At 34.7% G+C, this 17,565-nt stretch overlaps 1 protein-coding gene across 1 annotated transcript in view; it reads left to right on the top strand.

Annotated features, from left to right (window-relative positions):
- The window catches only part of Sema3c (semaphorin 3C), a 145,087-nt gene that overhangs the window by 121,684 nt on the left and 5,838 nt on the right, over nucleotides 1-17,565 (top strand). Inside the window, exons 13-17 of the mRNA XM_069996353.1 lie at nucleotides 3,183-3,271; nucleotides 5,647-5,688; nucleotides 9,739-9,896; nucleotides 13,915-13,982; nucleotides 16,325-16,455. Of these exons, the coding sequence (XP_069852454.1) occupies nucleotides 3,183-3,271; nucleotides 5,647-5,688; nucleotides 9,739-9,896; nucleotides 13,915-13,982; nucleotides 16,325-16,455 (488 nt within the window). The remainder of the gene's footprint in view (nucleotides 1-3,182; nucleotides 3,272-5,646; nucleotides 5,689-9,738; nucleotides 9,897-13,914; nucleotides 13,983-16,324; nucleotides 16,456-17,565) is intronic.

Here is a 17,565-nt window from a genome sequence, read left to right as displayed (position 1 = left end):
ACAGGTGTAAGCCACCAGCACCTGGCTCATGCATTAAAATTACCTTTTTAACAAACATATTGGCTCAGAAAACTGTAATAAAGAAGAGTTACCATTTAGCAAATGAGAGGTCATCTTTTTTAATGCTCATTTTAATTAATCTGAAAAATTGGTCACTATTATACAGTAGGCTGACTAGGTTGACCCGTAAGGTCACTGTGGTGAAGCCAGAGAAAAAGAAGGAAATATACCTATGTGATTGGAATTTGTGTTTGTCTCTCTTAAATGAAGAGAGCTGATTTTATAAATAATTTTTTATTGTGAAAATACTGTACAGAGGGTTACAGTTATGTGAGCCAGGTAATGAGTACTTTTCTTATCAAACATTTTTGCCTCCTTTGTTTTTCCCCTACCATCCCTTCCCTCCCACCTCCTCAACTATACTGACCCCATCTCTCCCCCACCCCAGCCTAAAGGCTGCTTCTTATATGGTTTGAATTACTTAGTTACCAACTTACCAACTCCTAGAAATAAGCACCATATGTACTTTGCAGGCCATTGTACAGTATGAAAATGTAGGATCCTTTTTCTAAAAACCAATTCAGAATTTCAAGGAAGTACACGATAGATCCTTAATTCAAACTTACAGCCCCTCTGAATACAAGAGCTTGTGTGACTATGCAGGTCAAACTCCTATGAAGCCAGTCTGACTGGAATAATTTTAGAGGTACACACAAAGGAGAGGCGACTGTCTAGATCTAATTAAGGAGGCAGTACTCTATGAAATCCATAGCAAGCACAGTTTAGCTAACCAGTTTCCAGGGAAACTCTTGAAGACTTTAGTTAAAATGCAACCCAGGGGATGGATATACAGGTGATTGTTCAAGTGACCTGCTGATAATGAGCTGTGTTTGATCACTTGTTTGAGACCGCCAACACCTACTGTGCTATAAATGCAAGCTGATCTCTTGGCTGGAGTAAGGGGATGGTTTTAAGTTGATTGCTATGATCCCTGTTAGGAGGGGGGAAAAAAATCCACCACCACAACAACCTAGGAAGTATACAATTTAAAATGCAGGATTTATGCTTGTCTGAAGGATTATCTTTAAATAGTTAATGTAACAAGAAAATAAAATTTACTAAAATGGGTCTACTGTATTAGCTTTGTGCATATATATGTATGCATTATGTAAATCACCTCTAAGGTTTATCTTGCTTATTCATATACCAAGGCAGTAATATATTCAGATGTTTATCCTCTATCTCATTGAGGAGAAAATTGAAGTTAAATGAAACACATGGACTTCAGTTCTGTCAAAATCTTAAAAATGAAAGAATGAGATATTTTAAAAATAATAATAGCGTTTGCTTACTGAAGAGAAACTCTGTACTGGGTACCATATTAAAACATTTTTGGTTTTTTGTTGTTGTTGTTGTTTGTTCTTACTCATTTAACTAGAAGTCTTTCATCAGAAAGTGACCATATACCTTATTCAAACTAGGCAAAACAAAGAAACAAAAGCCTCCTTTGAGAAATGTCAAAAGCAGTCATGGTTCCAGTTAAATCTGTGCTAAAATAGTGTTTGTCAGAGTTTATCTCACCACCTTTCAGTTCTGCTTTCCTTCACATTGTTAATTTGCAAATGGAAAATCTGTGTATGGCCACAGGAATGGTTCCAGCACCTCCAAATAAACAAGGCTTCAATAGCCCTGATGTAAGGAGTAAGATCTTCAGAAAGGGCTGGGCTTTGACTTGTGTCTGATCCCACTCTTGCATGAATCACAGAGGCTCAAGTCAAGTGGGAGAGTTTCTCCCTGAATTGGCAGTGAGGGAAACCATCCCTTCATCATGGTAGACGAAGACTAAGAAAGTTATTGTTTCCTAAAGATACCTTCGATTGATATTACCAGAAGAAAGGGATGTGATTCTGGGCACGTTGTAGTAGCAGATGTCCACAGCAAAAGGCACAGTTGTGTTTCACATCCTTACACACAGCAGAATGAGGAAATAGTCCTTTAGTATAACTATACATGATTTTTTTCTCCAAGGATTTGATAGCAATCTCCCAATTCAACAGAATAATAAAAAAGATTTATGGTTATGAGTACATTCAAAGAATGCTATTCTCACCACCCCTAAAAGGAAGGCATTTGATAACTCTGTTATCTTCTTCAAATGAAGGGGCATGAAGATGGCTTTATGTGATGTCAGTAATGGGCATTTTTATTACCATTTTGGAATGCATAACTCACAATGACTAATAGCTTAATGGGAACACATTAAGTACTCAAAAGTCATGAAATCTCAACTGTGAACTCTTGAGTATTCTGTCTATTTGTTTTTGCATCTATACTGTCTAGCTTACTGAAGCCATTCAATGATTTCTTGTTGCATTGATGAGTAAAAAATGGGTGGAAGACAACACAAATTTACTATTTATTTAGTAGCAAATGATATGGACTAAAGATACTGTCAAAGTATTTTCTGTATAGAATACTCATTACAAGAAAATTTTTAAAAAATGAAAATATCTGCAATAAATCAAAGTAACTTTCTACCTTTTATTGTGAATACATCAAAATAGGTTTTGCATTATCTTTTATGGGCTCATGTTTATAGGTCTTCTTTGTATAATCTTTTATAAAGGGTATGAATAAAGTGTTTTTAAATCCTTTCAGAAGAAAATGATGGTTTGTTTTAAAATTTTCTCTCACAGTAACTTAAAAATTGGGTTAAAATTAGGAGCTACTCTGCTGGGTGCCAGTGGCTCACGCCTATAATCTTACCTACTGAGGAGACTGAGATCTGAGGATCATGGTTCAAAGCCAGCCTGGGCAGCAAAGTCCGTGAGACTCTTATCTCCAATTAATCACAAGAAAACCTGAAGTGGTACTGTGGCTCAAGTGGTAGAGAGCTCGCCTTGAGCTGAAGAGTGCAGGGATAGTGCCCAAGCCCAGAGTTCAAGCCCCACGACTGACAAAAAAAAAAAAAAAAAAAAAAATTTAAGAGATAATTTTTTTTGCATTTACAGGCACTTCATATTCTTTCATGTTTTTTCATTGTTTTTGTTTTATTTTTAATTAACAGGAAATTTTATATTTTAGTATGTATGTATACATATATGATGTTTTAATATATATAACTTCTAAATATTCCCTTTGTTTAAAAAATATTCATCTCAGTGTTTCTCTGTTTAATATAGATCGAGGTACCGTGCAAAAGGTTGTAGTCCTTCCTATGAACAGCTCTGCCAGTGGTGAACTCATTCTAGAGGAAATGGAAGTCTTTAAGGTTTGAGCATCTCTTCTATTAATCTTAAAACATGTGCAATGAATGCAATTCTTTAATCTCACAGCCACTTTAGAGGGAAAATATTTGACCAAAGATCAAATAAATGACTGTAATAAATTTTTGTGGGTAGGAAAACATTAGATAAAATGAGAAATCTAGAACAAATATTTTTGTGAAGTATTTTCTTAAACTGCAAGTTATTGTAACATGAAAGAATGACTTTTTCCCCTCAGCTATCATCACAACTTTAGTCATCATTATTTTTTTAAAAATGAATTGTTGTGGTGAAGGTCTAGCTGAGTTTGTCATGAAAGGGCTATTATGATTTGCATCACAGGCCACTGAAACACAAATGCTTTCACATTATTGATTGTTAGACAAGCTTTCTCATATTCTTGTAACCACTGGTTTCAAGAAAAACCACTTTGATTTTTTTCTGTTTTTATTGTTTTCACTTCAAATGGCACTCATGTTAAATGAAACAAGTGTTACCCTTAAAATCATGGATTCTGTCACTATTGAAGATTTTATTGAATTTTTCTTTTTGTTTTAAATTTGTGACTGATAAAACAAAAGAAAAGAAAGAACAAAACAACTAATAAATGGTACAAGGAGGAAAGTTCAATTCTGTAAGTTCTTGTCTGCTTAGGGCAGAGTGCCTATTCATTACATCCCTGTGTCAAGAGAGGGGATTTGTGGTGTCCTGCCTTGTCCTTTTCTTCTTAAAATCACCTTAGTTCAAGTGGTCCTTTTTATCTTCACTTGGAAAGATAGCTAAAACACAGGGAGAGGAACTGTCAGAATTGTAAAGAAACCGTGGCAGGAAATCTTCTTATTGAAGGACCAGTATTTCTAACTAAACCAATTAAGAAACAATAACTCAGGGACAACAAAAGAGCAAAGGTAGCCTATGGCTGAGTAAAAGTTCCGACCTCCCAGAACCAGAATATTTTTAATCCACTAAGTTGCTTTACTAGCTGAATGGATTCAGTATCTTTTGAACATTACTAAGGTCATTAAAATATTGAATTTATAAGCATATAAATAGTAAAGATACAATACTGTCAGATTTGCTAATCCATAGTAAAAGCAAAGAAATACAAAAAAAAAAAAAGCACATCAGTAAGTAGTAGGGGAGCTCTGGTAACTTTCCCTGTGTGTTATTGAATGAACAATGTTAGGCAGAGTTTGACATTCGGTTCTTTTGATTAGTACACTAAAATTGTTACCATAAAATAAAACCTATAAAATTAGCTGTTCTTCTATTTTTTTACTTTTTTAAGAAATGATCATTTCATTATGTTTTTTAGCTATTCAGCTAAGTACGAATAATTTGTGTCAGGCCTAAGTAATATAAAGTGTCTTATTCTTGAGGCTTCTTAAGATAGAAAAATGCTTTATTGTGTCACTTCATTTTTAATACTGGCATATCTTTTCTTGATTGTTGGGAAATGTTAATTAAGTGAATATGATACAAACCCAAACATATGTTATGAAAACATCTCAAAAGAAATGTGAGTTAATCTGACCAAGTGAGAACAACTGATGGTCTGTTACATGACTTTTTCTGTTGTTATCATCATGAAGAATAAACTCTCAGTGGAAAAAGAGAATCAGTCAGAATGTATGTGGGGTACATCATCCCAAGAGATAGATTAAATCTACACGAGCCTCTTCACTGATACAGGTGCCAGTGATGAATAGAACAAAAATTAAGAGACACAGTTACCAAATATAGTAACTGTCTGCAGCCTGGTGTTTGTGTCATAGTTTCTGAGGTGAGGTAAAAAGTAATTGGGTGTGCATGATCCACTTTGATGAACATGTGAAGAAATCATGTATTTAAGTTGGAAAAAAAATCCTTAGCTAAGTGTCATGTTGAGATAGTACAGAAAACTTAATATAACTGTTAAAAATAAAAACCCCACCAAATAACAGGCAGTTAGTTTTGATACAGTACAGAAATTTCATCTCTTCATTTCACTTGGTTCATTTTCTGAGACTGAGTCTGATTTCTCTGAGTTTAACTTGAATTAAAATAACATTGTTAGGGGTTACCTCATTGATTCTCAGTTGCAATGTGTGTGTGTGTGTGTGTGTGTGTGTGTGTGTGTGTGTGTGTGTTTCTAAAGTGCAAAATAAACAATTTTCTCTGTTTAAGTATTTGATATACATATGCATCATAGGCACCTCCTTTTTTTAGGTGTTATAATGAATGTAAGCTTAGTCCCTAACGAAGAAACATAACTTATTGAACAGTGTATATACTGAGAGAAAGATGATGATTTTTAGAGTTTTTATAAATAATACTTTGATGTAAAATAGTTTCTAAAGGTCGTGAGAACAATTAACATAATTTTTCTAATTTTTTGTAGGCTCATGTGCCAATAACAACAATGAAAATCTCATCCAAAAAGGTAAAACCTAATCCACTTTTATATTCTTTGCATGTTCAAATAGCTTATTATTGTTTGCTACTCTAAAAAATATATTTCTTAATTTAAGAAAATTTAGTTTTGCTGTGAAAAATATTTAATACCTTTTAAAGTATATCATAAAATCACCTTTCATTTTGACATAGACATTAGCAATAGCTCGAATATATTTATTTTTGTATAAAATTTCATGAGAGCCAGTCACTGATGGGGCACACCTGTAATCCTAGCTACTCAGGAGGCTGAGACCTGAGGATCATGGTTTGAAGCCAGCCCAGGCAAGGAAAGTCCATGAGACTCTTATCTCCAATTAATCTCCAGAAAACCAGAAGTGTCATTGTGGCTCAAGTAGTAGAGAGCTTGCCTTGAGCTGAAGAGCTCAGGGATAGCAACCAGGCCCAGAGTTCAAACCCCACAACCAACAAAAAAAAAAAAAAAAAAAAGAAAAGAAAAAGAAAAGAAAGAAAAAAAAGAGAAAAAAGTTCATAAGTTACATTGTTAAATGGCAACTTCTTTGTACAAGTACTTAAAGATAATAATAAATAATAGAAATGTTCATCAGATCACTAGATACATACAGAAATATATTACAATATTTTATATTATAGTGTATAAAGCCAACTAAAATAAAAGTCATCTTCCAAAGAAAGAATTTATCATAATATTTGGGCTACTATAATTCTCAGGGGCTTGGAATGGGTAATTAATCCTCCTTTGAATTTTTGCTTCTGTCACAAGTTGGAAATATGCAATGCATTCTTCTATGGTTATTTTTAAGGCAAATCTATTCCCTAGGGTTGATACATGTCTGAAAAAATATGAATCATGAATATTCTAAGTCAGGATTTGAAGAACAAATCTATGATAATTACCTTAATTCTTTAAAATTTAATGTTTACTTAAAAGCAAATACACAGTAATCATTGCAAAGAAGAGCCCATTTCCAATCTTTCCAGCCCTTAAAAGTATTAGATTAACAGAGTTCTCCAGAGTTGAGTATTGTAGGCAGGGTGGAGTTCAGATTTGGATTGAGATTTATCTGAAGCTCAACCTGTTAGTTAGGGTCTAATTGCTTAAGTTCTCTGTCCTATATTTCCACACCTGCCACATGAAACTTTTCTCACAAGTTAACTTATATAACCACTTAAGGTAAAGTGGGTGCTAAGCAAATGCTGTCTATCAGAGGCTGAGATTCATTTTTTTTGGAATGGAGAATAAAGGTTTTATATGTTTGTACAACTGATTTGATAATTTTAGTATTGTTTACCATATTTGGTCTGTTAGAGATAATGCAGTATTCCAAAGTCAGCCTTGTTCTCTTTTCACTTGAATAAATTTTATGAGCAAAAATAAATAGTGTATGATAAAGCTGAAGATCTCATCTGTAAAAATGTTTGCATGGTGTATAAGAAACATTTTCCCAAGTCACAAGGAGCAATTCATCACTTTGCTTAATGTCCTAGGGAGCTGATCACAAGTCAGAATTGTCTTTGAAGTTAGCAGGGGAGCCCTTTGTTTACAGTGAACTAATAGAAAAAGAAAATATTATCATAGCAATTTTTAAAAATGGACATGAAGCCATTCTGGCACAGCTGTATTACATACAATTCCAGGTCTTATTCTATTTGCAGTTAACACATTACACTAGTTTTCTACATCTTACATTCCACTTAGTAAAAATACTTCCTTAGAACTATTGAAGTTGGTTGGGGTTGGAAGCATAGCTGATTTGGTAGAGCACCAGCCAATGAATGAGAATGCCAGCTACCAATACAGTCTCAGACCTAAAAGAAAAGAAAAGAAAAAGAACAGTAAACAATTAAAGTTAGGACAATGGTGATTATTTGAGTTTTGAAATGCCTTTGTTCAACTGCATTCTCTTATTATATAAGAGAAGGACAATTTGTGAAAGAGAAATTGTACAGTCATTATATATGCATATGTGCACACATATATAATGTATTCTTATGTAACATATAACAAAAATAAATGAAATAATCAAAAGCATACTGTAGCCAGGTTGGTAGTGACCTATGCCTTATAACTAGCTATTCAAAAAGGTTTTTTGGTTTTTTTGTTTTGTTTTTTTTTTGGTCATGGGGTTTGAACTCTGGGCCTGAGCACTGTCCCTCAGCTCTTCAGCTCAAGGCAAGCACTCTACCACTTGAGCTACAGCGCCACTTCCATAACTGTTATCCAGAGGGCCAACACCTGAGAGTTGAAGTTCAAACCCAGCCCAGTCAGGAAAGTTCTTGAGACTCTAGTCTCCAATTAACCACCAAAAAGCTGTAAGTAGAGCTGTGGTTCAAATGATAGAGTGCACGCCTTGAGCAAAAAAAAGCTCAGGGATAGCACCTCGACCCTGAGTTCAAGCCCCAGAAGCAGCACACACACATATACAAAAACAAATTCCAATAAAGCCACTTGTGTCATTTTCTCAAATAACTGACTCTGATTAAAGTAGTTGATTGAAGAATATAGTCACTATGTAATTTTTTAAAAATTCACTTAATAAACAATTATTTCAAATGTTTCTGGATAAATGATTGCTATAACCATTATTGTAATAATATTGTTATCCAAAAACAAATGTACACTTTACCTGACTTATGTAACTGTAAGCCCTTTGTGAATTACCATATAATAACAATAATATTTAAGAGATTATTAAAAAAATATAAGAAAATGGGTTTTTCTATTATTTGAATGCCCAAGTAGGAACCAAATTTAGAAAATTTTCTGAAAAAAATCCATTATTCAGAATAAAATAATTATGTTAAACACAGTAAAAGAGTCCAAATGACTGGCTAGAATTGAACACTTATAGTTTATTAATTAGTGTTTTACTCTATTGTTTTAATCAATTAATATTTATTGGACACCTATGAACTAGAAACTATTCTAAGCATTTCATGTGATAATAGCCCTTACAATATTAATCTCTTAACAAAAACAAAAAACAAACAAAAATCTTCTATCAGGGTAAGTGTTATGTTGTCCCAATGTTAATAATAAGGAAGCTGAGTTTGAGAAAAGTTGCACATCAGATTTGTGGCTGAGCTGAGTTTGGAACTAGGGGAGTCTGCCTGCCAAGTTCCAGAATAGACACCTCTGTAGGTATAATTCTTAAATGTATATATACATATGGGAAGGGCAGGCACTTTCTACACATCCATGTGTATTCAAGTTCCATCTCCAGAATTCCATGCAAACTGGAGTTACCCAATATTAGTGCTTTGCACAAGAAGTATCCACTGGAAATCCCATCTTTCAACTCCTATGAAATATCTATGTATGCATGGCTGAAGGCCATGGAACAATATCTTCAGAAGCTCTCAACATCTTCCAAATGAGGAGGATAAAATCTTTATTCATGATTTTTGAGGATGGTGCAGATTACTGGATCATGAAAAAAATCGAAAGCATATTTAAATATAAATACAGATGTTCTAAGTAATCTTAAGAGTCTCAGTAACTAATATGCCACTTTCAAAGTCATGCTCTGAAATGGTTTTTGTATTTCATCTAATACTTGTTATCTAATATTTTTCTTTTAGATTTAATATTTTTCTTTTAGATTTAGTATTTTTCTTTTAAGCTTTATTTTAAACCTGACTTTCCTTCCAAACTTACAAAGTAATGTGTTTCCACATTGGAAAAATAAGAAAGCCTCCTTGTACTTTGCTTAAGAGACAGAATTCAAAGGAAATAGAAAACATTATAATTTAAACCTGCAACGTATTAGTCCAAATCTGAGAGAACACTGAATCTCAGTGTCTAAAACACATTCTACAAGGTGCTCTGAGATTCTTTTTTTTTTTTTTTTTTCAGGAAAGTGGTAATGTTATAGGCACATTAACATAGAAAAGTTCTATTTGTTTTGGCTTTATATCCTTCTGCGTGCTACTTCTCATTTTCAGTGTGTTTCAGAATGAATTCAAGGGTCTGCGGGTGTATCTTGTAATGTGTTCCTGCTGAAAGGCTTCTTTTAACTTCCACATCTGAAATAAATGATCCTGGTTTTTCTCACAGCAACAGTTGTACGTGAGCTCCATTGAAGGGGTTTCCCAAGTCTCTCTCCACCGCTGTCACATGTATGGCACAGCCTGTGCAGACTGCTGCCTGGCCAGGGACCCCTACTGTGCCTGGGATGGCCATTCATGCTCTAGGTTCTATCCCACTGGGAAGCGGTGAGTACCCAGTATTCAATGGGAAAGCAGTCAATGGGACAAGACCCCACCCCATCATTAAATTCACTTGTATGGTGTAATCAACAAATGTAAAGTAGTAGCTATGATTAATACCATATAGAGTCTTCTAGTGGAGAAAATACCATGATTTATGACCTCACCTTTTTTCACCCTCACTGTAAAACTTATCCCTCCAACACCTTTAAAATATTTCAGGGAGCAAGTAGCTTTATCTTCATACTACCTAATTCTTGTTTCATTGTTACTCTCAAGGTTTCAGTATATTTTAAACCCCACATTCTTAGGGTTTTTAATATATACTGCTTAATTATGTTATAAGTAAGTAAATGCTTCTTATAAAAGGAAGTAGTTTTATTGTCAAGAAAAAGCATTTTCTAGAATGGAACTACCTGTGTCATTGTAGTGACTAAATCTTTGCCATAGGAAAGGTGCTCTTTGTGCTTTTCAACCTGATGAACATGTGCCTTCCTGCCTTCTTACCTGGAATGGCATGCACACGTTTGCTGGTTTGGGTGAGAGGAAAACAGAAATCTAAGGAAGGCTATTTTGGTTTTTGTTTGTTTTATTCCAGACAGCTCAAATACAAGTGTTGGTGTAAGAGAAATGATGATTGTTTATTTCAGAGATGGAAGGTAAAATAATACAGAGAGAGGAAACAAAACACCAGTCTGCATGAAGTTGGAAAGGACACCAGTAGAGACAAAGACACTGAATATCTGAATATATATATATATATATATATATATATATATATAAGAAGAAGTCAGAGTCAGAGAAGAAGTCAGTGTCAGACAAGGTCATAGCTATTTTCAATCATCCCTGGATATAGATCATGATGGATTGTAGGGATAAAAATCTATAAACCATTGATGTCAGCAAAAGGAGAAAACAATACCAGTCATTATTAGCAATGATCTTTTCAATAAAACATTAGGAATTATAGCTATAAAGCTATATAGGTTTATTTTTTATTTTATTGTAAAGCTGATGAACAGAGGAGTTACATTAAGTCAGGTAATGAGCACATTTCTTTTTGAAGAGTATTACCATCCTCATTTTTTCCCAGTATTTTCCCCCCTTTCCCCTCAAGTTATATAGTTCATTTCCAACATAGTGCCTAATGAGTATTACTGCTGAATTAGTTCATCCTTTGTCCTACTTTTAATTTTTGTGATGGTTTACAGCATTTATTCTCTTTAGCAGATATATTTCTTTATGGACAGATTCAAATAACTCTGCACTTTCCCAAATTAAGATCTTGATCTTTTCATCTATTAGTTCAACATATATATATATATATATATATATATATATATAAGTATATATAACATATATATATATAAATATATATATAAACCTTTATATATAACCTTTATATATATAAAGCCTTCATATATATTATATATATATATTTTATATGTATATATATATAAAACCTTTAAGTAGTTGTACAAAGGAGTTGCCATTAACAAAGCTGTTTACATGTTTATAAATACAGTATATCCTGCTCAATGCTGGACATTTTCTAGCCATTGTTTCAGAATTTGATATTATAACAAAAGACAAAAATCTGTGCCTTCAGGTTTAAAATACTGTAAGGGGAGAAGATAGAAAGAAAGACAAGTACTAATGTATCAGAAAAAGGTAGGCCTATGAGTTTTAGGAGAACAGAGAAGATAAATAGAATCCTTGGAAGCAGAAATTTGCAGTGTTGACTGGGTGAGCAAGGACTTGAAGGTGTTAGAGAATGTCATCAAGGCATTAAGTGAGAAAATACAATTCCAGGAATGTTTCCAAGAACATTGGAGTAACAGCACCAAACTTAATTAGCCTCTGAAGTAGGGAAATGGAATAGGCAGAAATGAGGTCATAGTTCTAGATGATGCAGGTCTTTATAAGGAATCAGAAAGAAAGCTTGTTTTTAGACTAAAAGTGAACAGGCTGAGGGTTTTTTTTGGTTGTTGTTGTTTGTTTGCAGTACATGAGTGATAGATACTTTTGATGTTTTGCTTTGAAAAGGTCATTGGTTGGATTTTGCATTGAGTCTGAGAAGTAGGAAGAGGTTGGAGTAAGATGTGCAAAAGCTACATGCCAGAAGGCTACTGCAGTATTTCAAGTGAGATAAAATAGAGGCGTGTACAGGGGGATGGAGGGAGAGGAAGCAAGATGTGGTCTGCTTTATTTTTAGAACTCACAAAAACTGTAGCTGTATGAGACTGGAAGTGTCAAGAGGTACTAGATCACTTTGGGTCTTTTGTATCTATGTTCAAAGATTCCATGCTATTCCATGTCATTCTTGGAGTAAGAAGGTCTATGCCTTTTAATTTTGTCTAACATCTAATTTGGGAGCCTCTTTATCATGTAATGTTTTGTATTTGTGCTGGTGGAGAGATCTTAGAAACTTGATAAAAATGTGAGAGAAGCAAATTTTTAAAAAATGCTTTTTGTGAGGCCTGATGGATTTTTTAGTCATATTTGTTTTGCACTCTCAAGTATAATGATTAGCACTGGAAGTTTTACTACAAATATCTACACTATATAAATTCTCCAAATTATTTCCAAAATCAATGGAACATTATTTATGGAGGATGTAAACCATGTTTGCTGAATGAATTAACTATATTCCAATTATCATATGCAGTGTTTATTTTCTTTACCTCATACAAGGCAGTGATAGAAATGGCAAGTTGGAATATTTTTCACATTTTCCTTCTTTAACAGTGCTAATGTAACCTGGCTGCACAATCTGCCTAGAGCATAGCTATCACTTAGAGGTCTCATATTAATAAAAGCAAAAAGTATCTCTTTTGTATAGAAACAGGTATAGTTAACAAGCGTTTTTACTTCTCACCACTCTCTAGTAACTTAAATATTTGTGCATTTATATCAAATAATGCAATTTAGTTGTGTTATTTAGTCTAGATTAAGAAACAGAGTAAGAAATTTAAGACAAGATAATCAGTTCAACCTTAAAAGAAATATTTTTCTATACAAGAAGAAAATGATTTCATTGTTTATCCAAGCCATTGACCATAATGGGTAAAACCTTGGAAACGGGAGCCAACCCCTAAATTCTGTGTGCAATATAGAGTGCCCTCCCTAGAAGTGTGCTTTTGTGGTCCTGCAGGAATGACTCCAAGGCAATAGACACACACAAAAGCCTCTTGCTGGTCTCAATTAAGCCAAGCCATAATAACGGTTTCTGGGTTTGAATGTTTGGCAGCTGATACTGTAAATTCAGATTGCCCAGCTTGGGAATGGTTATGCTCTCAATGAGTAACCATTACATAGTGCTGATCTCAGGACAATAAATGTAACCTATGTGAATGATGTTACATGTGCAGAAAGCTGACCAGGTCATCCATAAGAGCCCTCACACAGTTATATAATAAAAATTTTCAAGTCAGCTGATGGTAAATGATGCTGTGACTCACAAATACAGCAAATTCGGTACAGTAAAAAATGGATATGAGTATTCATTGATAATATAATATGAATCATATTTTGCCACCTAAGAGAGATATTTTCACTATTTGTGTATGTTTGTGTTTAAAATAACTATTTAATATAGTAAAGATCAAATTGATTTTTAGGAAAACAAATTTTTCTTTTGTTTTTCCTTTTTTTGGTCATGGATTTGAACTCTGGGCCTGGGCACTGTCCCTCAGTTCTTTAAACCAAGGCTAGAACTCTACCACTTGAGCCACAGCACCACTTCCAGTTTTCTGAGTGGTTTATTGGTGATACGAGTCTCAGGGACTTTCCTAACCCGGGCTGGCTTTGAACCGCAATCCTCAGATCTCAGCCTCCTGAGTAGTTAGGATTAAAGGTGTGAGCCACCAGCTACTGGCTACATATATTTTCTTAAGTAGAAGCATACAGTCTATTGTGAGTGAGAAACGTAACATAGCTATACCAAATAAGGAAACCTTATGCAGTGTTTTAAGTATTGTAAAAGGATAATTCCAATCCCATTTACATGTTTCTGTGCCTGTAGGAGGAGCCGAAGACAAGATGTGAGGCATGGAAATCCCCTGACTCAATGTAGAGGATTTAATCTGAAAGGTAAGGAAGTGCACAGTGGTCATTCTCAGTAAACTCTATGATAAAAAAACTTAACTGTGTCCAGGAACTGGTATTTCATACCTGTGAACCTAGATATTTGGGAGAATAGTTTTTTGTTTTTGTTTTTGTTTTTGTTTTCTTGGTAAGGATAACAGTTTGAGGACAGCCAGGGCAAAATGCTTATGAGATCCCATCTGAACCAGTAGCTGGGCTTGGTGCAGCTGCCATCCCAGTAGACTTGCCTAGTAAGTACAAAGCCCTGATTTTAAACTGTAATGTCACAGAAACATAAGTAAATATTTTAATTGCTATTTGTATGAACACTGAGAATCAAGAAAACAAACATCCAAGAATCAAGAATGTGTGTGTGTGTGTGTGTGTGTGTGTGTGTGTGTGTGTGTGTGTGTGTGTGTGTGTGTTACTTTGTAGGTATTTCACATATATTGTAGTACATTTTCATAGCTACTCTCTCACCTGGAGGGAATTTTTTTTTAATTTTCTATGGAATGACTGGTACTGATAGCTCACATTTATATCTATTGCTGTTAGGGATGCTGAGATCTAAAGGATCAAAGGTTGAGGCCAGCTCAGACAAACACACAAAAAACATGATTTTTAAAAATGTGATTTTTATCTCCAAAATATACAAGGAAAAGCCAGGCTTGGGGTCTGACTCACATGGTAGAGCATCAGCAAAGCAAGCTGAGCTAACATGGGTTCCTGAGTTCCAACACTAGTACCAGCAAAAGAAAAATGAAATTAAATGTAACACTACCACTTAAGCACATTTGTATTGTTGCACAACAATCCAGAAGCCATCCTAGCTCCTGCAGATGCCACTACTTTTCTGAACTTCTTATGAAGTTGACATTTTTAAATACCTCACATAAGTAGGACCATATAAAGTTTGCCCCTTCATTTTTCCATTAGTAAAATATCTTCTAGATCCATTAACATTGTAGTGTATATCAGTTTTCTTCTTGCTTAAGTCTGAACAATATTCAACTGAGTGTTAGTCATACCTTTTGTTTATCCACACATCCATTGCTGGAGGTGTGGGTTGCTTCCACACTTTGGCCATAGTGAATAGTTCCAAGCCAGGGCCTGGGTACTGGACACAGTACTACTTTGGATCTCACAATTAATTTAAAACTTCCTTCCTGTCCTGACAGGGAGATACCCTGTTATTCCACTTTCCCCATTAATCCTCTGTCTCTACCCCAACCTCATCAACCAGTAACTCCTACAGACCTCCTTCTGCCTCACCAAGGGGCTGTCTATGTAGATCTGCTTTTAAACATTAACAAGAAGCCTCCCATTGCCCAAAGACCTGAGACCAGCCTCTCCTTTAATAAAACATGTCATCTCTGTTTACCATCTTCCCAAGCTACAGTGAGGTAATCAAGACAGATTTGGCTTCATTGTTCCGAACCACTAATGGAGGGCATAAATCTGGGTTGCCACTTCCCTATTCACAGAGTTTTTGATAGAAGGCATGTCAGTTTCCATTAATCACATCACAGTGGTAACAATAGTGGCAGTGGAGGTGACTGCAAATACGCTGCTGATTTTGGCTAGGAACTGGAATTATCTCAGGTTCTTTTGATGACTATCTCAGTTAATGCTTTAACAATTATCCCAAATGATATTATAACCTGATTTATAAATGACAGCTATGTACCATATAACTATACTGTTTATGCAAATATGTATTTTTATTTAAAACATTGGAAATATTGTATGTTGTAGAAATGAGTCAAATGAAGTCACAGAGAGATGAAGTAACTTGTCTAAGCTAACACAACCACAGCTGAGGTCAGGATTTCCTCACATTTCCTCTCATTCCAAACATTGGGTTCTTCACCACTAAAACTCCTCTTTGGGCACAGCAATCTCTGCTTTTATAGTTCTTCTTCACTTTCTCCATGCTACACCTAAATATGCAGTTTGGGGTGAAATAAAACCAGTTTTAGAATTGTCTGACATTTACTCTATTTCCTCATAATTCACAACCCTTATTTGTTCATCTGAGAAAATGTCACTCATAAGCATGTTGCAATTAAATGTCAAAATTGATTTGAAGTGCAGTTGGTACCAAGGAATTCTTGAATAAATGTTAATTGCTTTATCAACATAGCCTCTCCATTAGCTTCAGAGTCTTTCTGTCCCTTTGCATTAAACGACACTAGAAAACACTGTAGAACACTTTGCTCATTAAATGAATGTCACTGTCTTCTCCTGGCTGCTGTAGTTGATACAGTTTTATATAAAGAGATAAGCATCCATACAAAACAGTGTGCTTTAAATGCCACTATGTTCTTTCTTCCTGTTTTGTTCCTCAGCATATAGAAATGCAGCTGAAATTGTTCAATATGGAGTCAAAAATAACACCACGTTCCTGGAGTGTGCCCCTAAGTCTCCACAGGCATCGATAAAGTGGTTGCTACAAAAAGACAAAGACAGGAGGAAAGAGGTGAGTAGCTCTGTGCCTCTGGGATCAACCAGGGCTTTGTAACAAACATTAAATCACCATCCCAAAGTGAAGTGTAGATCAAAGACCAAAGGAAAGACATATGAACATCCTTTTATGTGTCTGGCTGAACAAGACCTACCTTTTTTTTGAAACTCCTTTGTGCTTAGATTGATGGATTAATTACAAATCCTCTCTGTCTCTCTGCCCAACTCTGTAACAGAGTAATTGAAACAAGAGTTTGGGCAGTAAGACTGTAGTATTGATGTAAGGAAGCATTTGTAAAAAGAAACAAGATGTGTGCAAATCCACAGGCCAAGTTCTCACACAAGAGACCTTTGTGTGAATAACAAGATAAAAGGAGTCTTTTAACAAAGTACAGTTTTCTTCAGCAAGAAATTTACTCTGAACTATAACCTTTATGGCAACAAAACATTTTTCCAGGGTGCCATAATCTGTTTACATTGCTGTATTATTCATAATTCTTAGGTTTCTCTGAGCTAATATATGGAATCCTTGTTTATGGAGCCATTACCTTTTCTTATTGATATAGTGGAAAAGTATTTCTAAGTAAAAAGACACTGTAAGCTTTCAGTGATTAGAAAGGACTACTTTAAAAGAGAGACATTGTAAAATTTTAATATACTATAAGGAATGAATTCCAAAATCTTGCTGTTGCATTTTCCAGACTAATGAGGAGAAGAAAAACATGTATACATGCATGTAATAAAGTCTTGAGGTAGTCTAAAATGTACTGTTACTAGTGCATCATAAATTCTGAAGAGCCAAGTGAAAAATAGGGCCTGCTATATCTGTGGATGTTCTGTTCTGGGAGATTTGGTTTCTTCATTTTATATCAATTAAGACTATGTAGGAGGCTTATCGTCACAGCATATAGATACTGAATTGGAGTTGCTGAAACATTAGGTCCATAGGAGAAAATACTTTCCAGTTTTCAGACTTGGCTATCCAAATGTGTTATGAACTGTTCAATGAAATGTTTTTCCCTCTGTTGCTAGAATATTTAACCATAGACTATGTCTACTTACATAGTTCTCTGGAGAAAAGAGAGACTAGTGGGATTTCAGAATCCATTTTCTTCTTCAGAAAGCT

This window comes from Dipodomys merriami, unplaced genomic scaffold, assembly GCF_024711535.1.
Source record: "Dipodomys merriami isolate MVZ:Mamm:240054 unplaced genomic scaffold, mDipMer1.0.p SCAF_5, whole genome shotgun sequence".
Classification (NCBI taxonomy): domain Eukaryota; kingdom Metazoa; phylum Chordata; class Mammalia; order Rodentia; family Heteromyidae; genus Dipodomys; species Dipodomys merriami.
The sequence above is the reverse complement of the archived record's forward strand: the minus strand, read 5'-3'. Positions and strand labels throughout refer to the sequence as shown.